Source organism: Mus musculus, chromosome X (assembly GCF_000001635.26).
Source record: "Mus musculus strain C57BL/6J chromosome X, GRCm38.p6 C57BL/6J".
In the NCBI taxonomy this organism is placed as follows: Eukaryota; Metazoa; Chordata; class Mammalia; order Rodentia; family Muridae; genus Mus; species Mus musculus.
In genome coordinates this window covers 134,581,408-134,607,266 of record NC_000086.7, presented here as the reverse complement: position 1 = coordinate 134,607,266, position 25,859 = coordinate 134,581,408, and the positions used below count along the sequence as shown (strand labels likewise).

At 43.2% G+C, this 25,859-nt stretch overlaps 4 protein-coding genes across 9 annotated transcripts in view; 2 read left to right on the top strand and 2 right to left on the bottom strand.

Moving 5' to 3' along the window:
- Positions 1-206: 206 nt before the first annotated feature.
- Hnrnph2 (heterogeneous nuclear ribonucleoprotein H2) lies at positions 207-6,088 on the bottom strand. 3 transcript variants are annotated; one of them, NM_019868.4, is made up of 4 exons: positions 5,934-6,088; positions 4,505-4,575; positions 4,305-4,349; positions 207-2,412 (listed from the first exon to the last, which is right to left on the bottom strand). In NM_019868.4, exon 4 carries the CDS (start codon positions 2,357-2,359, stop codon positions 1,010-1,012), a length of 1,350 nt encoding a protein of 449 aa, NP_063921.1. In that variant the 5' UTR covers positions 2,360-2,412; positions 4,305-4,349; positions 4,505-4,575; positions 5,934-6,088; the 3' UTR covers positions 207-1,009. The 3 variants fall into 3 exon arrangements, with proteins under 3 accessions (NP_063921.1, NP_001300645.1, NP_001300646.1); NM_001313716.1 differs by lacking the exon at positions 4,305-4,349; NM_001313717.1 differs by lacking the exon at positions 4,505-4,575.
- Positions 6,089-6,261: 173 nt separating this feature from the next.
- Positions 6,262-19,098, top strand: Gla (galactosidase, alpha). The gene is made up of 7 exons (NM_013463.2): positions 6,262-6,529; positions 10,818-10,992; positions 11,910-12,087; positions 13,542-13,633; positions 15,041-15,202; positions 16,124-16,321; positions 17,140-19,098. The coding sequence occupies exons 1-7, from the start codon at positions 6,330-6,332 to the stop codon at positions 17,398-17,400; spliced, it is 1,266 nt and encodes a 421-aa protein (NP_038491.2). The 5' UTR covers positions 6,262-6,329; the 3' UTR covers positions 17,401-19,098.
- Positions 19,099-19,204: 106 nt separating this feature from the next.
- Rpl36a (ribosomal protein L36A) lies at positions 19,205-21,613 on the bottom strand. Its single transcript, NM_019865.5, has 5 exons — positions 21,548-21,613; positions 21,084-21,189; positions 20,689-20,756; positions 19,694-19,816; positions 19,205-19,330 (listed from the first exon to the last, which is right to left on the bottom strand). Exons 1-5 carry the CDS (start codon positions 21,548-21,550, stop codon positions 19,310-19,312), a joined length of 321 nt encoding a protein of 106 aa, NP_063918.1. The 5' UTR covers positions 21,551-21,613; the 3' UTR covers positions 19,205-19,309.
- A 2,025-nt stretch (positions 21,614-23,638) lies between these two features.
- Btk (Bruton agammaglobulinemia tyrosine kinase) overlaps positions 23,639-25,859 on the top strand; it is a 41,295-nt gene continuing 39,074 nt past the window's right edge. Inside the window, exons 1-2 of one of the 4 annotated variants that reach the window (XM_006528483.4) lie at positions 23,639-23,814; positions 24,168-24,256. The gene's annotated coding sequence lies outside the window, so the exon portion shown is untranslated. Of the gene's footprint in view, positions 23,815-24,126; positions 24,257-24,732; positions 24,936-25,859 lie in introns of those variants that run through there. The other 3 variants (XM_006528485.4, NM_013482.2, XM_006528484.4) reach the window with 3 other exon arrangements.

The following is a 25,859-nucleotide window of genomic DNA, read 5'->3' as shown; positions in this document are numbered from 1 at the left end:
AGCACTGCATAAACTGGACAGTGACGTATGACTGCAATTCTAATCCTTAGGAAGTAGAGGCAGGAGGATCAAAACTTGAGTCATTCATAGCCTGGAATATTTGAGAAAAAAATTAAAATTTCAACAGCAGAGAACTTTAAAAGCCAGTTACTGTGTGTCCATATAATAGAACATGATTTTAAAAAAGAAAATCAAACTATGCAAGATTTTTCCAGTTTTTAAAAGGAAGATTTATTTAACAAGTTTCACTTAGTACAATACATCTAAATGGAATTCACAATACAAGGTAAGGTTTAAATCAAAGCCCCAGAATTCCATACAAATAACATGACCAAACTCCTAATGTATTGGTATCACATCTCAAAATTGTTCCGGATCTTTAAAAAAAAAAGTGAAAGTGTACACTCACGTGCCTTACAGGATATTAAACCAAAAAGCTAGAATTAACAAACATGCCAAATGTTGTCACTTTGAATCATAGACACAGCTCCTATATATATTTTTTTTTACAGAAAAGCATGTTTTTCAACATGCATCTGAAGTTTTCGATGTATTGTGGTATAAGAGCAACATTTAACGTAAGTGAAACTGCTTTAAACCTAAATATGCTTGCTGCTTAAGTACACTCCTACAACATAACTAACTTGAGGAAAGCTCAAAGGGGAGTTGACAGTTATGGTCAATACTGAACTTGTTATTACATCCTAGATGAATATTTTCAGTGTTCAAAATTGCTGAGCTTAAAGTTTGAAAACAATCTTAACTTTCACTTTACAGTAAGCATGAATCACAAGCTTGTAATGCGAAACTGTTAAAACTTAAATTTTTGTTCTTTTTTTTAAAAAAAAAAAAAGGAAAAAGAAGAAAGAAGCTGACCAATAGTGATCAGAAGCAGTTGTACTTCCCATTTACCAATCATACTGGATATAAAGACACCCTCCCTACTCTATCCAGTTCCTATAAAGATAGCTTTTATTCATGTAGATGTTATTGGATGGTCCCTTGCTTCCTAAGCAAGGTTTGACTGATAGTCACTTGAGTTTTCCTGAAGAACTTGGTCATATCCACTCATACTGCTCTGACCACCATAACCCCCTCCATAGCCACCACTCAGCTGCTGGCTGGCCGGACCTCCATAACTAGACTGGTTGGATAAACCCATCCCTCCCATCATCTGGCTACCGTAAGCACCACCACTTGCCCCTGCTGTAGAATTCAAAAAGAGCTCTACATAGCTATGATCATAAGCTCCTCCACTTGTCCCTGCGGTAGAATTCAAGAAGAGCTCCACATATCTGTGTTGCATATTTGCTTTATCTTTTGCCATAGCTGCCACAGCGTCTTCATGAGTAGCAAACTCAACATCTGCCTCACCAGTAACTCTTCCATCAGGTCCTATTTCAATGTGCACTCTCATGGGATTAAGAGGTGAGAAAAAATTGTAAATATCATTCTCGGTGGCTCTGTATGGTAACCCCCTCATATGTACACAGTGCCCCGTGGTGCTCTGGAAACTGGACCCACCATCTCCATATCTATGATCAGACATTCCTGAGAAACAGTAGTTTAGGTCTCTTCCAAATCTATCAGACCCAAAACCATACCCGTCATTATAACCTCCATAGTCATCATAGCCTCCATACCCTCCACCATAGGCACCCCGCCTCATTCTTTCAAACCCGGCTCCTCTGCCAATGCTATTATACCCTCTTCCAGCCCCTGGCCTATCGTAAGGACCCGGGCGCTGCATAGTCATGAGCTTTCTAGGTGGATCATAGTGGGTTCGGACTTCAGCTCGGCTACTCTTGAAGATTTCGATGTACCTATGCCCTATTCTTTCCTTGTGTTTCTTTAAGGCCTTCTCAGCTATCTCCTGTGAAGCAAACTGCACAAAAGCTTCCCCTGTGCTCCGCCCCTGAAAGTCCACTGGCAGTGTCATCCCATTTGGCACAATTTCCAACCCTGAAAAGAACTGAACAATTTCTTCCTTGCTACAGCCAAATGGGAGTCCTCTGAGTCGTACAAAACCATCATTGGCAGTATCAGGACTATTTGGACCTGTATGCTTTAACACCCAATCCATTTCAACACTGTTGGATTTGAATACTTCAACATATCTGTGTCCCATGGTTTCTCTGTCTTTCTTTAAAGCCAATTTCACTTCATCTTCAGATTCAAGTTCGACAAATGCTTCACCACTCGGTCTGCCTTCTCTGGTGTAGATGAAACGAACACCTGATGTGCCATTTTGGATTTTGCAATCAGAGAAGAAGCGCATCACTTCCTCGGCTGAGCAGGACCAGGGTAGGCCCCTGACCTTCACCACGAACCCCTCCCTGCCCTCTGTGCTCAGCATCATGGTGACTGATGGACTCTTGGTGGCAAGCTTGGCTCAATGCAAATTCAATGTGGCTTTAAAAAAATTAGAAAACTATTGTCATGAAAAAGTGTATATAATATAGTAAGAGAAACAAAGAAAACTATTATTTTACAAGTTCACATCAGTAAGTTTTTCAAAGGAGCCATATGAGCAAAGACTGCATAAAACTTTTAATCCATTCACTTAGCGAGTGCTTATACCATTTCTCTTATGTATCAGGTCTAATTAACAGTGGTTATTTCTGGGTAACAGTACTATAGGAATTTTTTTTTGTTTCCATGGATACTTTTTTCCTTTAGATAATTTCGAATATTCTAAATTTTCTGCACTGAGCCAATGTATTAACATCACAGAGAGAAAATTAAAACTAAATATAACAATGTACAACTATATCCCATTATAGAAAAATGAAAATATTCTTTAAATCAAAAGACAAACAAAACTCATGAGACAATACAACAAATCCATTAAATAGCCTAAAAATATAAAGAATGAATACAAGTCAATAAAATACAGAAGTACTAAAGCCTAAGAGATAAATGGAAGACATTAATATACATTTAAACAAGTTTTAGGAGCCAGCTTCAGTCCACAGTTCTGCCACGGACGAATCACAGTTCTATAGGAGAACTATGTGTCCTCAACAAAGTGCAGATACATAGACTACATAGAAGGCACGTTCATAGAAGGATTGGTTGATTACGTGTATCAATGGGAGACAGAAGGGTTAATTGAAACAAACTATCCTGATTGTGTTCCAGGATCCAAAAACTATCTATAAAGACTTTTAATGGAGCACAAAGTGGAAGGGGACAGAACTCCAAAGACAAGAAGACTATCACGAAAGAGAGCAGCTCCAGAGCGTTCTAGTTAATGTAAGTAGACTAGACTCTTGCTTGCTTCACAAGCACAATGATTCAGTATTCACATTACTATGTGACACGTACCTCCCCCAAATGTAGCATTCAAACAGAAGGAAAGGAGGACTAGGTGAAATGAACAAATTTTAAAGTGACCCACTGAGGAGCTTGCTTAAGAGCACTGGCTGCTTTTCCAGAGGTCCTGAGTTCAATTCCCAGCAACCACATGGGCTCATGATCATTCATCAATGGGATCCAATGCCCTGCTCTGTATACCCTCTTCTGTCATGCAGGCTGCATACATGCAGAACACTCAAATAAACAAATCTTTTTAAAAAATGACCCACTGAGATGGGTGTGCCGGCATGGGCCTTTAATCTCAGCACTCTGGAAACAGAGGCAGGAGGGCCTCTGAGTTTGAGGCCAGCATGCCCAACAAAGGGAGGAGTTCCAGGTCAGCCAAGGATGCATAGTTGAGACCCCCATCCCCCAAAAAAAAACCGAACAAATCACAACAAAGGAGGATACAGGACTGCAGGCAACTAAGGGATGCTGATAGTGGAGAGCGATGTCTTTCCCCAGAGCAAAGCACACCGATTGGTTACCTAATGGCAAATGATCAGGCCTCAAAGCGTGCACAGATATGCTGAGCAGGAGGTATTTATGTCTTAGGAACACACACACACACACACACACACACACACACACACATGTAATAGAGAAAAAGAGGCCAAGAATTTAAAAGAGAGCAATGTGGAGAGGTGATTACGCATGGGAAGGTTGGAGCGAAGGAAAAGGAAAGGCGTAATGCTCGGATTATAACTTCAGTAACAAACTTAAATGCAGAGGTGAAAGGATCATGCGTTTAGGGAAAAAGTCTGGGACATGTTCAAACTTCATTCAAAATGAAATTGAAAATAAACATTTTAACACACCCATCAAAAATAGTGGAAATTCAACAGTGACAATAAGTCAACATTACGGACAGTTCACAAACTAGAGTTCACCAGAAGAATTAAAAACTGCACTATTCTGGAAAAACATGTTGGTAATATTTACCACACCTTCTGACAGAAAATCCACTTCAGGTATGTGCCTTAAGGAATTATCTGAAATTAAGAGCAGGACTTATTGAACTATGTAATATTTGAAAGGCATTTTATGAAGAAAAGTGGAGCATTATACATTTAATATAAAGTTATAAAATTTTAAATGACTCAAGATTATTCATCTCAATTATGTTAAAAAATAATAATTCACATACCCTTTGACCCTGTTAGAGTTTCTTCCAGGTATCTGGTCGACAGAAATACTTTAAAAATGTTTGCTGCAGGACTGTAATGGTAAAAAACAAATCAGAAGACTAAATGGTCAAGAGAAACGGATGAAATATATTTCTACCTTAAATGGAATTCTATGCAATTACTGACTAAGCAATCTGCCCCTACCTGGAGAGATTTCCAAAATAAATTGAATGAATGAATGAATGAATGATCATCCATAGTATAATCCTACCTCTATTAAAATGTTCAAGAATGTAACGTACAGTTTCATTGGGTGAGAGACGGTCTGAAAGTAGCTTTGCAATAAGATAAACTATAAGAACAAATGGAGCCCAAGGGAATGAATGCCATTTACCCTTTAATACTAGACAATTTCATTTTTTAAAAATTCTTTAAGCTCACTATATTGGGACAAAAATAATCTTAGAACAAAAACATAAGCATGGAAAATATGACAAAAAATTTTTTAAAACTTTTTTTGTGTGCAGGGATGGGGATCAGACATCAAATGTAAACAATAGCTATTGAGTTTATGGTCTATTTTTTTAATTTTATTTTGTGCAGGCTTAACGGTCTGCTTAAAGAATGATTTGACACAACACCCCAGGGACGATGGTGATTTCTACAGCATTCTGTCTCAATAGGTCCTCCCTAGTGGTTGAGAGGTTTGGCTTCCTTACGTTTCCTGAGAAGGCCACCAGGATTCTGTTACCTAACGTAGTAACCAAAATTTATGAGTTAAGCATCCGTGTACTTATACCCGTGTTACAGCACACTTTTGGTAACTGTAATAAGAGTTGGGTAGTGCTGAACTGTGTCCCTTTTAAACGAATTTATTACTTTTCGAACGACCAAAATTCAACTCGTAGATCGTGATAAGCAGAAAAAAACAAACGTTCAAATAATTAAGTGAAAGCATTTATTGGGCGCCTCTCGAGCACGCATCACTTGCCCAACTCATACTTTCAAGGATGGAATTCCCTCGGGACCCCTCACGACCATCCGGCAGTTTGAATAGTTGAGCGCATGAATGGATGGAGCGGTACTCAGACCGCGGGTCTCACTCTGTTGTTTATTTTTCTTTCTTTTCTTTTTTTCCCTAACTCCGGACCGACCGTGTTTGAAACGCTTTTCATCTTACGGGTCCCTCTTGCGGGCAGAGGGGGAAAAGTCCCCCGAGATCCAGCCAAAGGAACTGATTTACAAAAACACGCACGCAGTCACGACCGTCCACCATTTCCCCACCAGACGCAGCGCAGGCCGCTTCCCGGCACTCGGGGAGGGGGAGGGGGGAGGAGGACGGGGTTTGGGGGGGGAGCCGAGCACGAAAAAGGCGGAGGCGACCCCGGACCCGACTCTGCTCTTCCTTATCACCACCCGGGGGTCCCCAGTTCCCACCCGCACACCAACCTCCAACGAGACCGGGGGATTTTCCTTCTTCTTCCCTCAAACGGCTATAGCGAGACGATAGACGACGACCAGAACTACTTCTGCTCACGTAAGCGATTGATCACGTGAGCATCTACGTCATGTGAGATCTCGGTCACGTGAGCAACTCTCGGCTTAAACTCGGGATCACTGAGATGCCGCACTTCCTCCTCCTTTGGAAATGGGGCGGGCCAAGGTAAAGAGAGCGCCAATACATGCGTTTCTTACCTGACTGTTCATTGGTTCATTTTTGGAGATAACGGCCTAGTTGCCTGAGAAACGATGATGTCATTAGGAGTAGCTCATTGCTGATTGGTCCGCCCCGAGGGTAAACTTAAAAGCCCAGCTTAACTCGGGAAACTGAACCAAAGGATTTCTATGGCCATGAAGCTTTTGAGCAGAGATACGCGGCTGGTCTGTGAGCTTGCGCTTTGTCCCCTGGCTTTAGTTTTCTGGAGCATTCTTGGGGTCAGAGCATTGGACAATGGCTTGGCGCGGACTCCTACTATGGGCTGGCTGCATTGGGAACGTTTCATGTGCAACCTTGACTGCCAAGAAGAGCCTGATGCCTGCATAAGGTATGAATGAGATGTGGAGTGATCCTTCCTCTTTCCGTGTGTTTGTGTGGGTGTCTTTGGTAGAAGGAGTGGAGCATTTGAGCTGGAGGGGTAGATCTCGAACTACAGATGCTTTTTTATTCCAGCAATTTTTATATTCCACCCGAGATCTAGACTGTCTCTAAACCATCATCAATGTGAGCTATCCTGGGATTGAAGCTAGCCAGCAGCTAGTGCTTCGCTCCCGCTCTATCTCTACCTCACTGGGAATTTTTCATTTATTATTTGGTTCCACGCAGACCCTTTGTGTGGGTTTGTATTCTGCTCTTGTTTAGTGCTAGCCTTGAGCTAGCCATACGTACAGTTGGATTGGGCAAGAGGATGACTAAGACCAATGTGATTTTTTTTTTCTTTTTGGATCACGGGTTCTTTAGCTGTAATGAAGCTCGAGTTAGAGAAACCATAGGATAGCTGAGGTGTTCCTGAACCCCCCTCCCTTAAGCATAGCACCAGGCTGGAAGGCTGACCTGAAAGAACTTGATACAGCAAAGGTGAGAGTTGCGACCAGGCACAACCCTAGTTTGCAAACTAGGATAAATGTCCGTTTTAACGCATGGAGCTGACACGGAAAAAGCTGTAAAATTGCTGGGCATGGTGGCTCAGGACTTTAGTCCCAGCACTCCAGTGCCAGAGGCAGGCAGATCTCTTTTGAGTTCAAGGCCAGCCAGGGCTACATAGTGAGACACTGACTGAAAAAGGAAGAGCTGTAAAATGGTTATCTGACAGAGATGATCTTCTCAGTTAAAGTAAACCCACTTTAAAAACCAGCTATTCCTGCTCTGGTCACCTCAATTAGGCAAATACATCAGTTGTCTTTATTCTGGCATAAGAAAATGAATTATAAGTTTACACATATATGTGGGCACTTTTCTAGAAAAGATAGGTTTTCCTTTCTTCAGAATATATATATTTTTTGAGACAAGGGTTCTCTGTGTCCTCTGCCTCCTGAGTGCTGGGATTAAAGGTGAATGCTACCACACCTGGCCTCTTCAGATTCTTAAAAGAATCTGTGATCTAGAAAAGATTAAGAACCAAGTTTTAGATAGTGCATGGCTCCCTTATAAGTATTATTGAAAACATAGTAAGGTCACCCAGTGGTGACACAACTTCCTCTCTGTGTTCACCAGTTACTTCTCTGAATGCCTATAAGGGTAAAGTCAAGGTATTGGACAGACATCATAAGAGAAAATGGCTTTCTGAGTTTCAGACTATGCCCATTGTATCCCTGAGTTAAAATCTGTGGTAACTTGACAATATAGGGTTTTGGGGGCTTTTTTTTTGTCTTTTTGTTTTGTTAATGGTGGCTGGTTTTTTTTTGGGGGGGGGAGGCTGTTAGAAAACTAACACATGGTCACTGCAAACAAGTTAGTGGTAAAAATGATATGATGGAAATTAAGCCTTTTTATTTCATCATCCAGAAATAATCATGGTGAATATCTATATACAAATCTGCAGTTGTTTATTATGTAAATGAAAACACAGATTTCTAATTGACTCCCAAAAAATAGCATGACTTTTATGTGTGAGTACCATCAAGACCCCAGTGCCCTGCCTAGGTTCAAATTCTACGTTAGTGTGGCTTTAGGCGAAGCATTCATTTACTTTTGTTTTTCTTGAAGTTTGGGGACATGTCTGAGGGTATTGCATATGTTAAGAAAGTGTTCTTTCTTAGAAAGGGCTGAATCCCTTACCCTTGGATTTGGGGTCATGGTCACCCTATGTGGATCAAGGTCATGTTGAACTGTGGATCCTTCTTCCACCTTGCTGGGGTTACAGGCATGCAGAACCATGTCCAGTATCATTGTTTTGTCTCAATTGGGCTGGGGGTGCAGCTCAGTTGGCACGGGGTTTGCCTAGCATAGCTTTTGTAAACTCAGAATGGTGGTGCACATGGACGTCCCAGGGTTCAGGAGGTGGAAGTTCAAGTTCAGCTCATGTCACACAAGTTTGGGGCCAGCCTGGGATACATGTAAGTGACCTCAAAAAAAAAAAGTGCAGAGTAGAGTACCTGGTACAGAGTAAGAACTTGATAAATTCAAGTCTCTGTATATGCTATTTTGTGCATCCTATACGCGATTTCTTTCTTTCCTTTAATGCTTTTTTTTTTTTTGCCATTTAACTGTATCATCTGAGGTTTTTCTTTTATTCCGTTTGTTTTGGGTCTAGCATTTGTGTAGTCCTCTGTTAAGAGTTATTGATATTCTTCAACTTTTGTGCATCCTATATGTGATTTCTTTCTTTCCTTTAATGGTTTTTCTTTTTTAAATGAGAAAGGTCTCACTGTGTGGGCCTGGCTGATCTAGTGCCTCAGAGGTCCCAAGTGCTGAGATATCACGAGCCACCACACCGGGCCAGGCTTCATTGTTTTCTTAGAACACTAATTTTAGGGTGTAAAGGTATGATTATTTTGATAATCTTAAACAGTCATTAACCAAGAATTATTATTATTATTATTATTATTGGTTTTTCGATACAGGGTTTCTCTGTGTAGCCCTGACTGTCCTGGAACTCACTCTGTAGACCAGGCTGGCCTCGAACTCAGAAATCCGCCTGCTTCTGCCTCCCAAGTGCTGAGATTAAAGGTGTGCGCCACCACTGCCCGGCTTATTAACCCAGATTTTGCGGATGCATGCGCACACCCACAGTGTGTCTGTCATCCATCTTGCCTCTTTTCACAGCAATGTAGCCAATCCTGCGCTTTGTCATCTTTTTAGAACTTTTACCAATCTGCTTTGTGTTATTAAGTATTTTTTCTGCTCCTGGGGGACTTCAACCCAGGATTTAACATGTTCCAAAATACTCTGACACTGACCTACACCCCAGCCCTTCTTATGTACATTATTGTAGTTAATTTCTAAGGAGGTTTAATGTCTTTTCCTACTTTAAATCAGCTCCTTCAACTGTTTCTTCAACGGAGTTCCTTTTGGTTTTTTTTTGCCATTTAACTGTATCATCTGAGTTTTTCTCTTATGCCATTTGTTTTGGGTCTAGCATCTATTGCAGATACAGCTGGTTCTTGACTATGAGTTATTTTGAAATTCATGTAATGGGACATGTCAATTCTTTATTTCTGTCTTTGAAGTCTTATACCAAGAAATCAAAGTTAAAACAAAAGGTAAATCGCATTTGAGTGCAGGGTAAGTTTGCACATAGGAAACAAAGACTCAGTTTGACTGAAATAGCATCCGAGAAGGAAGGTGGATTTTTCTAAGAATGTGATTGTGAGCCAGGCGTGGTGGTACAGATCTTTAATCCCAGTACTTCAGAGACAGAAGCAGAGGCAGGCAGATGTCTGTTAGTTCAAGGCCTGGTCTACAGAGCTAGTTCCAGAACATCCAGGGCTACACAGAGAAACTATCTCAAAAAACAAACAAACAAACAAAATGGGTGGTGGTGGTCGTGAAACCTTGTATTCTTTGGGGGAAGCTAGAAGACTCAGGTATTAGATAAATGGCTCTTTCTGAAATCTTGAATCACTGTAGTCTCTGTATTCTAAACGCCACGCTACAGTAGCTTCATTTCTTTTGTGGGACATAAGCATTTCATCTTGGAGGTGAGCTCCTGAAATCTTGCCAAATTCCTTCAAAAGTCTTTTTTGGGATTTGTTCAAGGTTTCCTGATCCAAGAGTAAGATAATGTTTCTCCATTTATTCAAGCCATTGAGAAACAGAATAGTTTTAACATATAGTTGATAAACATAGTAATCTCTATGTATCCTAGCCTTTGCTGGCTCTTTTGTTGTTGTTGTTGTTAGTATTATGTACGAATGAGATTGTCTTCTCTAAGTAAAGCTGATACCAGAAGAAGCAGTTTATCATACTCAGCCTTCTCTGCTGGGATTTCTCCAGTTGTTCGTAGGCCAGGCAGGCCTTGCTCCTTCACATCCTCCGGTTTTGGTCTCCTCAATAGCTAGGATTACAGGCCTGTGTCAGCACAGCTTGTTAGTTACAATAGCTTTTCAGTTTTGTTATGGGTTGCATTCTTAATTATTTGGAGGTTTTCTTTATTTCTTTTGTGCTTCGGCGTGGACCTGGAGGCCCCACCCCTTCTGTGAGTTCTGGGTCAGAGGTAGTGGGAGGAGGGAGAGAGGAGTAATGGGAAGGATGGTTCATTTTTACCTCAGGGGTTGTGATTACTACCACGGTGCTACTGCATTTTTAGAAACTGTGAAATCCCGAGGTACCTTAAAATGGGAGCGCTGAAGTAGTCACCTAACACATTGGAATGACTGTCTGAATTTCTTTTTCAGTGAGCAACTGTTCATGCAGATGGCAGAGCTCATGGTCTCTGATGGCTGGCGGGATGCAGGTTATGACTATCTCTGCATAGATGACTGTTGGATGGCTCCCGAGAGGGATTCAAAGGGCAGGCTTCAGGCAGATCCCCAACGCTTTCCTAGTGGGATCAAACACCTCGCAAATTACGTGAGTTTAGAGCCCATTGTTTATTTTTTATGGCTTTATGAAGGCTTATTATGAAACAGACCACATGATACTTTGAAAATGTAATGTAATGTTGTCTGAATGATAAATTACGGTGCTTACCAAGTGGAATTATCATATTAGCCTATAAACATTTCGCAATAGTTTCCAGGGCTTGAATACTCTAAGTGAAAAGGATGGTTGTGACTTGAATGCTTGTATTTCCACATCAGCACCAGAGGCTATTGTAGTTAGACATACTATTATTAAGTATGTAGTTGAACTATATACTCAGTGAATGTTAAAAGATAAAAACAAATACTCTGGAGACTATTGAAAACAAATGAGGCCTGATACTATTCAGTACTGTAGGAGAAAAGGTCACATTCCAAACCAGATGGACAAGTGAGACCGTACAACCAGTGAGTAAGTCCTGGGAGTTCAGCAGCTGGCAAACTGCTAAAGGAGACACGGAGAGTCAGAGGATAGGATACCTTACTGGGTATCCTGGCTCTATCCAAACTCACCCAGACAGACGCCAGGAAGGCCAAGACTGGAGGAATGTCAGAGAGACTAACTGAAATATCCTCACCCTTTTCAAGACACGTCTATCACTGTTTGGAAAAGGGACTGTTTAGGGTCCCATGAGGAACATTAAAGTGGACATAGCCCTTTCCTCGCTTCTGTGCTACTGTCCACATGCGTAGTTAGAACTGCCTTAGCAAAATTGGAGGGTCGGTTCCCTGCTTCCAACAACTTCAGCTTAAAAAACTGGAGTGCTGTAAGGAACCAAGTTGCCAAGACCCGGAGAAGCACACATCTCTGCTTAGTCTTAGTAAGTGGCCCTCCCACCAATTTTTTTTTTTTTTACTACTTCCTGGTTGGTTTCCTATTGTGGTCCATCTTTCTTCTCATTTTAGGTCCACAGCAAAGGATTGAAGCTAGGGATTTATGCAGATGTTGGGAATAAAACCTGTGCAGGTTTCCCCGGGAGTTTTGGATCCTATGACATTGATGCGCAGACATTTGCTGACTGGGGCGTAGATCTGCTAAAATTTGATGGTTGTCACTGTGACAGTGTAGTATCCTTGGAGAATGGTATGTTTCTTTTTTTTTTAATTCCATTTTTAAAATTATGTTAAAATCAACAATGTGACTGTATTGGGGGGGGGGTGCGCTATGGTGCCTGTTGAGAAGTCAGAGGGCAACTTGCAGGGATCTGTTCGCTCTTTCCAACCATATGAGTCCCAGGGATCAACCTCAGGTCGTTGGGCTTGGCAATAAGAACCTTTGCTAGCTGTACCATTTCATTAGCCTAAATTGTATGTTGTCTGCAAGAGATTTAGCCATAATTATTTCTTGGCCTTTTGGTTAACACCAAGTAAAAGGTCTAGCCAGAAACAAGAACTTGAGGCTATTGTTAAGCTGAGCCTCCAAAGAGCTAATCTCTCCCCATTTCCCTCTCCCTCCCTCTTTCTTTCTTTCTTTCTTTCTTTCTTTCTTTCTTTCTTTCTTTCTTTCTTTCTTTCTTCCTTTCTTCCTTTCTTCCTTTCTTCCTTTCTTTCTTTCTTTCTTTCCTCTCTCTTTCTCTCTCTTTCTCTCTCTCTCTTTTCTCTCTCTCTCTCTCTCTCTCTCTCTCTCTCTCTCTCTCTCTCTCTCTCTCTTTTTCTTTCTTTCTTTCTCTGTGTAGCCCTGGTGGTCCTGGAACCAGCAGCTCTGTAGATCAGAGTGGCCTTGAACTCACAGAGATTGTCATGCCTCTGCCTCCTGAGAGCTGGGACCACTGCCCAGCCAAAGAAGTTGTCTCCATCATTTATTCATCTATGTCGAATTCATACATGCCTACCATGGCACATGACATATACTGTGCACTTTTGATTCAAGGACTCTGAGAATACATTATAATTATTAATTATAACTAGATCCGATACTGTTTGTGAGAGCCCAGATAAAGAGGCATCTAACCGCTATCTTTTCTCTATGCCTATGGTCTCTGTACCACCTCCTCAGAGCAACCCAATAGTCACAGGTTAAGCAGTTTTTTTTTTTAAAAAGATTTACTTATTTTATGTATGTGAGTACACTGTAGGTCTAGGGATGGTTGTGAGCCTTCACATGGTTGCTGGGAATTGAACTCAGGTCCTCTGCTCGCTCTGGCCCAAAGATTTATTTGTTGTTATATGTAAGTAAGAGGGTGTCAGATCTCATTATGAGTGGTTGGGAGCCACCATGTGGTTGCTGGGATTTGTTGACCCATCCCTGAGCTAACTTCTGAGCAGGTTTGTTTTGTTTTGTTGTTTGGATTTTTCGAAACAGGGTTTCTCTGTGTAGCCCTGGCTGTCCTGGAACTCACTCTGTAGACCAGGCTGGCCTCGAACTCAGAAATTACCTGCCTCTGCCTCCCAAGTGCTGTGATTAAAGGTGTGTGCCACCACTGCCCAGACACTAGTTTTAAATATAAACATGGACTTTCTAAGTGGCCTCTTCAGATATACCACACTGCCTGGAAATCGCCTGCTTCCCCCTATTTACCTATTATTTTCCTCATACAGGTTATAAGTACATGGCCTTGGCCTTGAACAGGACAGGCCGAAGCATTGTATACTCCTGTGAGTGGCCACTTTATTTGAGACCCTTTCATAAGGTGAGCTAGTGGGCCCAGAATCTAAACTTCCGAGCTTAAGTACAAAGATGCACTTCTCCCCCTCCCTGTCCTAGCTGTTTGTAACTATAGCCTAAGCTTTCACCAACTAGGAAACCATCTTTGATTTTTTTTTTCCTTTTCTTCTACCATTCACATCCTGCCCACCAGCAATCCTGCCAGTATTCGCTCTGAAAGTCTCTCTCTCTCTCAGATTTATTTTATTTTATTTATATGAGTACACTCTAGCTGTCATTAGACACACCAGAAGAGGGCATCAGATCTCATTACGGATGGTTGTAAGCGTGGTTGCCAGGATTTGAACTTATGACCTCTGGAAGAGCAGTCTGTGCTTTTAACCACTGAGCCATCTCTCCAGGCCCCTGAAAGTCTCTCTTGATACCACTAACTTGCTGTCCTTCCATCCACACTGGCCTTCCAGGCCACTCTCATCTCACCCCGCTGAAAACCTATCAAGGGCCTCCCCTCTGTCTCCTCCTTAGAATGTAACTGTAACTGGCTTCCCATTGCACTTGGAATAAAATCAAACTCCATCAGCATGCTTCTTGCCTGCCTCCAGCCCCCAACAGCTCTTTCCAGCTCGGCGCTTTGTCTTTTCTGTGTATCATATACCATATTTACCCCACTGCTGTATATTCACTGTGCATGGATGGTAATGGATCCCACAAAGGCATTTCCATATAAGCCTATGGTGATGTACTTCCTTATTGTTTCTTCCGTGTCTTGCCCCAAGATTTTAAAAAGGGTTGGTTAATTAACATTGAAATCTGACCAGATGTTCCATGCTTGGATTTTCTCTACTTTAAAAAGAGCCTCCGCCCATTCACTATCTAGGCATTAACTGTTTGGTTTTCCAGGAGGGTAGGTCTTTAAAGTATTTATAAATGAATTTATATTGTTTTCTTGAACTTTAGATAGTCTAACTTTTTCCTCAGCATTTTAGATCTTGGATGTTATACCGGTGAATCTACACATTGGTTCATTCCACAATTTACATCTTTCAAATTCTGATCTTACTGTGTTCAATAGTATCCCATATAACTTTATAGACTTTATATTAACCATCTAGTAGATCATTGTAATTTATTATCAATGAAGCCATCTTAGGTAAGTTTACACATTACAGTAAAAACAAAGATATTTCGTAATGCCAGCACTTAGACACCACAGTTCAGTGCACGTCCAACATAAATAGTATTAAAGTCACTTTGTAAACAGGTACTTAAAATTATATGGCCTACTTATATGAAGTGAACATCTTCTGGTGAAATTCCCTTACATTTAGAACTCCAAAAGATGGTCAGGCTTTGTTGTGGGAGACTTTTGATCTGTAGATCAGCAAAATCTCACAAGAAAGTTAAGACTATAAAGAATTGTATCTTTTTACAGCCCAATTATACAGATATCCAATATTACTGCAATCATTGGAGAAATTTTGATGATGTTTATGATTCCTGGGAAAGCATAAAGAATATCTTGTCTTGGACAGTGGTTTACCAGAAGGAGATTGTTGAAGTCGCTGGACCAGGCAGCTGGAATGACCCAGACATGGTAAAGCCCTGAACCCTCCTCATTTAAGAGGTAGCTTTTGTACTTTGGTGTCTGGCTCTGAAACTCGGGCCTTGCACAAGCCACGCCCACGCCGATCCCTTGGAAGAGGCCTTCTGTGAATATTTACATCACCATGCTGTAGAAAATGGTTTCTCTCGGTCAATTATTTAGGAAATTTTAAAAATGTTTCAGCGGGCATTGTGTGTAGTTGCTTGGGGTCTCAGAACTCCAGAGGCTAAGGCAGGAGAGTTGCTCCAAATTCAAGGCCTAAAGGTTCGTTTGGACCTTATCTCCAAACTAAGAAAAGAAAAAAAGAACTATTGAGGGGTCCCTGCAGGTATCCAAGCAAGGACATGAACCCATTGAAGAGATAAGAATGAAAACCTGGTGCATATTTGCTTTGTCAACCTGGGTCAGATTTTGGGGAGTCTAACGCCATTGTCCAAATATTGAAAACAAGGTCTGATTCTAGGTGCACAATAAAGCTCAAGGTGTAGCTACATAGAAACTCTTTTACACAGTCCATGTCTCATGTGACCATGAGAGTGAGTTGTATAGCTAAGAAGCCTAGAATCTAGTGTGGTCTCTGACCAATAGCACAGAGGTCAGCAGGCCATGAAGTACATGTGACATCTCCCCCTAAGGATAAGGATCTAGGGAGAGAAGGATGGTGAGATGATCATTCTATGGAATTTGGGTGAGGTCTGATTCCACAGATAGCAAAAAGGTCACCAGGTTGTTGACAAAATCTTCTCCTAGCCTTCTGGGCAGGAAAACTGGTATTTATCGCCTCCATTGTAAAGAGGGCCCTGTGTGTTTTAACATTCCTGGTTTTCAGACAAGGACTTCTGTATCCCCAACAACAGAAACCCAATCAGTTGACTATTTTTCCCATCTGAGTTATTCTACTCTTTGTCCTAGTTAGTGATCGGCAACTTTGGCCTCAGTTGGGACCAGCAGGTGACACAGATGGCCCTCTGGGCTATCATGGCCGCTCCCCTACTCATGTCCAACGATCTGCGACAAATCAGCTCTCAAGCCAAAGCTCTGCTTCAGAATAAGGATGTAATTGCCATCAACCAAGACCCCTTGGGCAAGCAGGGCTACTGTTTCAGAAAGGTAAGTGATGCTTCTTGGACGCATATTGGCCAAGGAACATATCCTGCGTTAGAGTGTCTGATTCACAGGATTTTGTGATGGGCTTTTCATACTCAAATACAAATTTATCTCAAGCCCAACTCTGCCAAATGAAGACACGACTAACCTTGCTAACAGAGTGGTGAATAATAAGGCTTTTGCCGGAACTATTACTTTCGAAAGACAGAATTTCTCTGTTGTAGTCCTGGCTGCCCTGGAAGTAGCTCTGTTGGCCAGGCTTCTTGTGGGTATCCACCGGAGAAGACTACTCTGACATGGATTTAAGCCAATAGAAAGTCCTTTTTTAGCCAGCTGACAACTGCACTCAGGTGTTTGGAATCCCAGGGTAGCCCAGAGCCTTTATCAGGATGAGCCTTTAAGCGTAAATCCATGCCCTGGGTGGACATACTTCAGTTCAGAAGAACACTTAGCCAGAATTTGAACTACAGAAGCCAAAAAAGACAAATTTAGGATATTTAGGGACTTTCCTAGAAGTATATGAACCATTTTGGCAGATGAGGTCTTTTTGATTTTTAAAAACAGGGTTTCTTGTTTAGCCTGACTGTATTGAAATGCCCTCTGTAGACCAGGCTGGCCTTGAACCAGCCTCTGCATCCTGAGTGCTGGGATTAAAGGTGTGTGCCACCACACCCAGCATGACTTTTAAATTTCTAAAATATACTGCTGGCTAACTTTTTTCTTCTCTGAGTGCATGATAGTTCTGCTAATAAGGTTGAATATCAAATATGGCTAGTGATGAGGTTAACCACATGTTCACAATTCTTTTCTTGGCTTTTCAGGAAAACCACATTGAGGTTTGGGAACGGCCACTCTCCAACCTAGCCTGGGCTGTGGCTGTGAGAAACCTGCAGGAGATTGGTGGACCTTGTCCTTATACCATCCAGATTTCTTCCCTGGGTAGAGGACTAGCCTGCAATCCTGGCTGCATCATTACTCAGCTTCTCCCCGAGAAAGTACACCTAGGCTTCTATGAATGGACTTTGACCTTAAAAACTCGAGTAAACCCCTCAGGCACTGTTTTGTTTCGGTTAGAAAGATAAACTACTATATAGGCAGAGTTCTATGTCCCGTTTTACTACAAACCAAACTATTTCCTGCCCCTCCCTCTAAAAATAAAGTATCCCAAAGGCATTGCCCTTAAAAGCTGCTTTTCAACATAGGCTTTTGAAATTAAGTGGGTACTCCTGTGCAATATTCCGAGGTGGACTGGGAGGAGGGTAAAAGTGTGGAATGTATTGAAAACAGATTTCAAAAAAAAAGTCTCTACTTCGGGTTTTCTTATAACTTGTAACCGGTAGGCTGTAGCAGATGCTTCCGTACACTGGTTGATTTTAACCTTCACAACCCTGAAGCAGCTGTTTATCCACTATAATCTTTACAGCCAAGTCAAAAGCAACAAAAAACCCTTTAGATGTATGTGGTTCAAGAGTTTTGCCTGTATGTATGAGGTCCACATACATACCGGGTGCCCAGGAAGCCAGAAGAACAAGTGCTTTTTTTTCCCCAAGACAGGGTTTCTCCATATAGCCCTGGCTGTCCTGGAACTCACTCTGTAGACCAGGATGGCCTTGAATTTAGAAATCCGCCTGCCTCAGCCTCCAAAGTGCTGGGATTAAAGGCCTGCGCCACCACCGCCCAGCCTTTTTTGTTGTTTTGACAAGTGCCCTTAATCACTGAGCCAGCAAGCTCTAGCACCCAGAACCAGGATTTAAAGCTAAACCAGCCAGACACAAATAACTATATGGAGGCACTGCTTAGTCTAGTGCAAAGGAAAAAATGAAAATCTGCTTCCTCCAGGTGACAGACTGGATGTGGTAGCATGTCCTTAATCCCAGTACTAGGGAGGCAATGGCAAGTATAATTCAAGGCCAGCCTGGACTACAAAGTGCAAGCCTGGCTGGAAACAAACTCATATGCCCAGGTTATCCCCTAGAGCTAAGAAATGCAGATAGGATTACCTGTATTTACCAATGGTGATTGGCTACATGATGTCCTAAGAGCAATTGATGAACTGTCCTGGTGACAAACTGGGGGATTCGGGAGGAAAAAGGTTTGGAAGGATGCTCAGGTGTTATTTTACACAAAGCCAGTATGATGGTGTTCCATGCCTCCAATTCCAGCACTTGGTGAGGATAAGGCCAGAGAAACCCAGGGGAGGAACTAGGGACACTTCCAACAATCTAAAACAAGGGATGTATATTGAAGCATGCTCCCCAGACTCCCTTAATGCCTGAAGTGCCCAGCAGTGGTAGCACACGCCTTTAATCCTAGCACTTAGGAGGCAGAGGCAGCCGGATGAGTTCTGAATTCGAGGCCAGCCTGGTCTACAGAGTTCCAGGACAGCCAGGGCTATACAGAGAAACCCTGTCTCAGGGGAAAAAAATGAGGGCCTGGAGAAATGATTCAGCGGTTAAGAGGATTGACTGCTCTTCCAAAGGTCATGAGTTCAAATCCCAGCAACCACATGGTGGCTCACAATAATCTGCAATGAGATCTGATGCCCTCTTCTGGTTCTCTAGACAGCAACATTATACTTGCATAATAATCTTTTAAAAAAAAAGAAAATGCCTGAAGCAAAACATATTTAAAGCTTATTACTGGCCTCAAATCCCTTGAAATACAAGTCTCTACCTCAGGGGGTGGGGGCATCTTCTGGGGAGGTGGGGGATGTGCAATATTCCAAGGTGGACTGGGAAGGGGATAAAAATCTGGAATGTATTGAAAATAAAAAATTTCAAATAAAAGTCTCTACACTGCGTTTTCTTATCATTTGTAACCCGTGACTTTAAATGCCAAGTAGGATGCCAACATGTCACATTTCATACCACTCAACAGGAGAAAAACTTCAGGTAATTTCTGAAAGCTTTTAATGTATTCCCTCCCAAACGAACAACTGCAATCAAAGGGGTTGAAAGGTCAAGATTTTATTGTCTTCATAACAAAATCTGCTTAGAACTGGATCACTTGGCCCTGTAAACAGAACAGAAAAACAAAATGTTGTGTTTTGTAATTTTTAAGGAACCTTTTTACATAATCTATGGTCCTGTGTTCAATCCCAGCCACAGCCAAAATCCAAATACTGAAATCGTAGAGGCCATTTCTTTTATATATTGGTGTTCAAACTTTTGCACTTGTGCAAACTTTTGTGCCTACTAATAAAGCATATGCCAGATTCACAGAACATAAAAAAAAATACTTCTGGTCCCATGCATTCAGATATGGGTTATGTAACTCAGCTGTGGACAATATAATATCTTGGAGGGTACCCTATATACACCGAGGCCTGAGACAGTTAGCTCTACAAATAAGGCTTTACATTCAAAAGGAGAGTACCTTTCTCTTCTTGTCGCCTCCCAATTCAAAATGCTTGCATCTCTTAATAGCCAGCATCCTCTTAGATCTGCAGTTGGGCTCAACGCACTCCAGTCTCAGCACAATCTTCTTTGTAGTTTTAGCCTAGAAAAGATACCAAGTCAAACCTCTCATGAAATTCCATTCTGCCACAGTCTGCATTTAGCTATGGAGTTAAAAAAAAATCCAGAAGCCTGTTGATTTTAAGAGAAAAGTCTAACAGTAACAAAATGAAATGGAAACAGTGCTTGCTGCCACACACTTGTGGTTCCCAGAGGCAAGGTACAGCCACAGGAATGTGAGGTTAGCCTGTGCTACATAGTTCCCCCCCCCCCAACACACAAAAAAGCTACATTAAATTGGTAGCCTTCTAGGTTACTTTATTTTTGCCAGCCAAACTCATGCTAACTAGGAATTAAAACTTTTGGAATTCATAATAAGATGGATCACTTTCCTTAAAACTTCCATTAGACTAATGTACACTTTTCTGGACTTCTACACTCACTGCCCACTAATAATCAACTGAGTCCACCATTTTGGCCAAAGACTTGCTATTTGGCAGTTTGAAAGTTGAAATGTTATCAATTTTCCACACAAGTTAGCTGGACATTTAAATGTTTTCATTCAGCCCAGCTGGTAGTGGCGAACGCCTTTAATCCCAGCTCTTGAGAGGCAGAGGCAGGCAGATTTCTGAGTTCGAGGCCAGCCTGGTCTTCAGAGCGAGTTCCAGGGCAGCCAGGGCTATAGAGAAACCCTGTCTCAAAAAAACAACAAAAAACACCCCCAAAAGTTTTCATTCCCCTAACAGCTTAACATGGTAAGTTCTAAGACAGATCTGGGTTGAAGCCCAGCTCTGCTACCTGGGAAATGTCCCTGCCACCAAGTGGGAGAACTTTACTGTGGTCAACACTAAAGCAACGCTTGCTAACAAGGGGTGACAAAATTCAAGTCCTTACCATGTGTCGGCAATCACTAACCTTTTTGCGGAAAATAGGCTTAGTCTGCCCACCATAGCCACTCTGTTTCCTGTCGTAACGCCGCTTTCCTGGAAAAAGTTACTCGTTAGGGTACTAAGTTAGGGTCCTAAGTCAAAATAGTCACAAGGAAAAGTCTCAGGTTTAAATTTGAGGCTGCCCTGCATTAAGAAATAGTACTAAGGGGGGTGGGGGGGAGGGATGCCTGCATCTGTCACATCAAAACCAAATTATTGAGTCTGGCATGCCAGGGAACAGGTACAGCCCTAACCCTTGAGAGGCCGAGGTAGGAAGTTTGCTTATTCCGGGCCAGCCTGCCTTACAGAGGGGGAGGCTCTGGTCTTTCTCAACAACTCCCCACCACACAACCACCACCAAATTCCATCTAAGCAGCTTACCCTGGGCATACAAAGAATCCTTGCCCTTCTTGTACTGTGTCACCTTGTGGGGTTGGTGCTTCCCACATTTCTTGCAGAATGTCCGGCGGGTTTTAGGCACGTTCACCTAGTAAGAATAGTGTACAGCACTCGGTTACCGGACCACAATGGCGCAGAGTCCTCGCTGGATGCAAATAAAGCTGATTTATTCTACGACTCCTCACTAACACACAACGACCATGTAGCTCTAAAAGGCGTTGCAGTCCCACGCGCCACCAAACTGCGCATCCACCCGCCGCTAAGTCACGCCATCAAGTCAATTCCTCCACCCAGAACTCGGTTCCCTCTGTGTCGCTCTCTGCTATGTTAGGTTTCTCGGGTACATCGAGGTCATGCCAGAGCCCAGATGCACGCTGGGATGGTGCTGTACACGCTGGGTACAAGGATTAAACTGGATGCTATCAAAGCCCCACAGACGACCGTACCATGTTCGCAGGAGCGCTAGCAGCTCGGAAAGAGAGAGGCTAGAGCCGCAACGGAAGTTTATAGGCGGTGCCTGGGTGCACTTCCTCAGAGCCGTGGGAAACGGCGACCATAGAGCTGTCTGTAGGGAGCTCAGCACAGCGCCCCCGTATGCCTGGATGATTTATCTTCGTTGCAGACGCGAGTTTGAGCCGAGGCTCCGCCTAGGGTCTGCAGCCATCGGCTCCACTTCCTCCCGCCCAGCGCCAGTAACTGCTTTATCCCTGTTGGCGGAGGACGTTGCAATTTAGTAGCTTATGCGAAGAAAGCAGTTCTCTTCCCAGACTCTAATTGCCCGTGTTGGAGCAGACCCGGGACTAGGATCAAGTGGAGGGGGTCCTTCACCTCAGCATAACATTCTTTTAGTTCCACTTCAAGGAGACTGGGATGATCTTTCGCAGCAAAGTGGGGCTTAAGGAAGCCCTGGGACGGTGCTAATTGCTTCCGTTCGTTTTTCATGTGATCAGTGGGGTCCACATGTTGATTTAATGTCTATTCTGTTTCAGACAATGTTGTAGGAGCAGAACAAGGTAATTGAGTGTGCTCCCCAAAGTCCATTTTCAGGCTAAGTACAGTGAAGAAAAGGAACAATAAAAGCAGTGGCCTTTTAGCTGAGGAACTAAATGGGCTGATTTGGCTCTGAAAACTGGCAATGAATTTACCCAGCTTCTGAAGTACTCGGGTCCAATATTTGGCAGCAGGCATGCATGATGTTTCAAGGTAGTTCTGCAGAGAAAGGCTGAAGGGTGCTGAGTTTGAAAGTAGACTTTTCCGAGTAATTCTAGGAGAAAGATGGTGATGCTCCTTCCATTTTCCAGGTGAGGAAAGCCGTGGTGTTTCCCAGTGGCACGGGAAACCATTTGTCCAGTGTCAGTAGCAGTGTCTTCAGAATGCATACCCCATGTGTTATGACTCCGGAACCTAATTTCCTTTTAACATCACATAATATTACTCTCGTGACCTGTGGATCATAACAGCTATCTTTAAGACAGTGAGGGCCTCACTAATTCCAGGCTGCCCTTAAACTCACCTGCGTAGCTGAAGGTGGCTGCGAATTTCAGATCCTTGAGTGGTGGAGGCCATGGGTATGTGCAACCGTGTCTGGTTTATGCCTGCCTCTTTAAATCCTGTCCATTTCAGGAGCTGCTTACTAGTACAAATGAAGAGACTGAGGCACAAGAGGCCTTCCTTAAATGCACTTGTCTAAAAGTCACACACATGGTTATTGTGAAGCTGGAATTCCATCTTTAAGCTGTTTAATATGATATAGCCCTAGCCTTAGCCAGCATATTACACAGGGAAAGAGAGGCAACCACAAGTAGACAAATGGGCCAGAATGCAGAAGGGGATAGCAAGAGGCCTAGGAGCTAATAGCAGGAGACCCTGGAGTATCCTGCTGGCATATCGCTCTGGTGCTCATTGATCTATACCCATGTAGTGATTTACCAATTTGCCATTCTACAAATGCTTGAAAAAAATTCCCAGTACTTTCCAAATTCTGACCAATTTTGGGGATCAGTAATATGTTTCTGTTTTAGGGTGTAATGTCTCTGTAAGGCAATATGAAAGTGGTCCATAAGAGAAGACAGAAAAGATCAGTCACCAGAGCCTCTGCCACCATCATGTGGCAAATATTGGCTACATTTCTTTAGGGGAATCCTTGGGGAGGAGATGGAAGCTGGGACACAAACCTGGGACCCACTGAGGGAACAGTCAGGCTTTAAAGAACACATCTAGTCTTGTTTGCTAGGTGACAGAATCAAAGAAAATATTGTACCTTGTTTGACTTGGAGGAAATAAATGAGACAGAATCTCCTATGTTGTCCAGGCTTTGAACTGGTTGGTGATCGTCCTGTCCCCCATCACCCCAGTAGCTGGGATTATATATTTTTTCCAGCATGGCTCAGCTCATAAGGCTGAATTTTGAAGGTAAAATAGTCACAAAAGAACATTTGAAAAAATGGGGAAGGGCACAAGTCCTTGTGTGGGCTTATATTCCGGCATCTTTATCTGCAGAAGAAAAATGCTTTCTTAGAAAATGACTCAGCAGGGAAGTCTTGTCTCTACCTCTGTCCGGCTATGTATTTCAGGGTCTCTGAGTGAGCCTTCTTTGTCTGTCCTCCAAGTTGACTTGTGTGATCCCGATTCTCCCCTACTGAGGCCACAGGAGACCTTAAAGACACTGGCATCTCTCTTCTTCCTGTGCTGATCGTCCCCCACAGTCCTTTAGGTACGTCATTCCTTTGCCCCAGAGAGGGTAGTCTGGTTATGACCTGTTGTTTGTTCAGCCCAGCCCCATCTTTTTAGGAGACTCAACCACCACCATAATGGGAAGAGTCTCTCAGAGCTGGACTCTTGAGTGTAAAGAGGTCCCAGGCAAATGTCGGGGGGTGGGGGTAGAGAGTTGGGGGTGGGGAGTGGAATAGGGACAGCAGCTCGAAATCAGATACCATATTGCTAAGGAGAAAAAAAAAAGGGCAATGGTTTAAGTCAGGAAACAAAAAAAGGGAACTGAGTGGCTGCGAAAGGGTGGGGTTTGCTCAGACTGTCCTTCCTCTCTGGACTGTAAGAATATGTCTCCAGGTCCAGAGTCTTCAGAGATCAAGTCCCACCTTCCAAGTCCTGGCATCTCACGACGTCTGGGGAGCTACCTGCATTAAGTCAGAACTGAGGTGGGTTTGGGCTGAGGTAGAGCCTGGGCAGAGGCCATAATTACTTCTTGTGGAACTCTCAAAGGTCGGACAGGAAGCATGGCTGGTTCCATATATCTACTGCTGGAGGACGCTCATGGAGAGTGGGAGTGTCACCAGCAGAAGGCCCTGGTGTTCCCTTCCAATGATGGAGGGGAACATAAAATGTCTTCTGAAGACGGCGAGTGCGGTGGGGTGGTTATAGGAAGAGGAAAGTGTGACCTGAGGTGACCGTCTGAAAAGGTAGCAAATGTTGGGAAGGGAGCTCTGCAGCTCTCGATGGGAATGAGACACTACAGGCAGCAGCAGGGTAAAAATGAGCCATTTTCACCAAACACTGTCTGAAGACACAAAATGCATCCTTGTATCAATGAGAACCTTAGAAGGAGGAATTCTAAAAGGACATTTCATCTGCAAAAAGCTAAAATAGCTCCTGTGTACCCAACGGCAGTGCTGAGGAAAGGTCCGTGCTCTAGAGGGTGGGGACAGCTTGTCTTGGCCTCCGACGGGCCAGATAGTATCAGGATGAGAGCTGGCTATGAGGAAGGATTGTGTGGAAGCTGAGGCAGCCTCGTGGTAACAGTGGGTAGGAAACAGAGCCAGCGGAACGCAGCCTCTGCCTCAGCTGAGACCGTGTGGCCAACCCGTGGTCTGCGGAAAGGTTTGTCCTTTTACAGTTAACCTACCATGTGCATGGCTGCCTTTTCTCTTGGCGTTGTTATTTCTCCTCTCCTCTCCTCTCCTCTCCTCTCCTCTCCTCTCCTCTCCTCTCCTCTCCTCTCCTCTCCTCTCCTCTCCTCTCCTCTCCTTTCCTTTCCTCTCCCTCCCCTTCCTCTTCCTTTTGGCCAGTATCCCCTGATCCAGAATCAGCGCTTAACAGCCTTTAAATTGTATCAAATTTGTCTAGCCCCTTTCTCTTCAGGCTCCCTTGTCTTTTTCTCTTACCCCCTCCCCACATGCCTGTTACTTTGCTCTGGAAGATCATTGCCAGGATTTCAAGTGTAAATAAATATAAAGTGGTTGAGGCCTCCGGCAAGAGTAAGTGCTGGATCTCAGCAGTCAGTACTAGTTTAGTTCTGCCCGAGTCCTGCCAGTGCCCACTAGGGTTGGCCTAGGGGCAAATAGAGTGAATTTTTGACTCTGCTCAGATCAAGCTGATGGAGACCTTCTGAAGTGAGCCTCCAGACACCCGAGTGGGATCATATGCTCCTCACTACCCAGCTCTCAATGTTGGAAGGGTTAACCCATGCCAAGCTTTTCCAAGGGCTGAGCGAGTGGCAGCAGTTCAGAGGGTGGGGTGGATGCACGCAGCTCAAGGCCTAGCCATCCTCTTATGCTGTTAGGTAGGTATATGCTTTAGCTCTGTTCCTTCCCTCGTCTTGCGTGCCACACTTCTGAAGGCAAGGGCTCTATGGCCTTTCTCAAGTATTTGAAATAAGCCACAAAATGCAAATTGTCATGGTAACCTAAAGTGTTACAGCTATGCGATAGAACTTAAGGCTTGCCCTACCACTGTAGACTGTTTAATCTTTTCATTTGGAAGTAAGGTCAGGCCTACCTAGCCAAGGCTATGTAGCCCAGACTA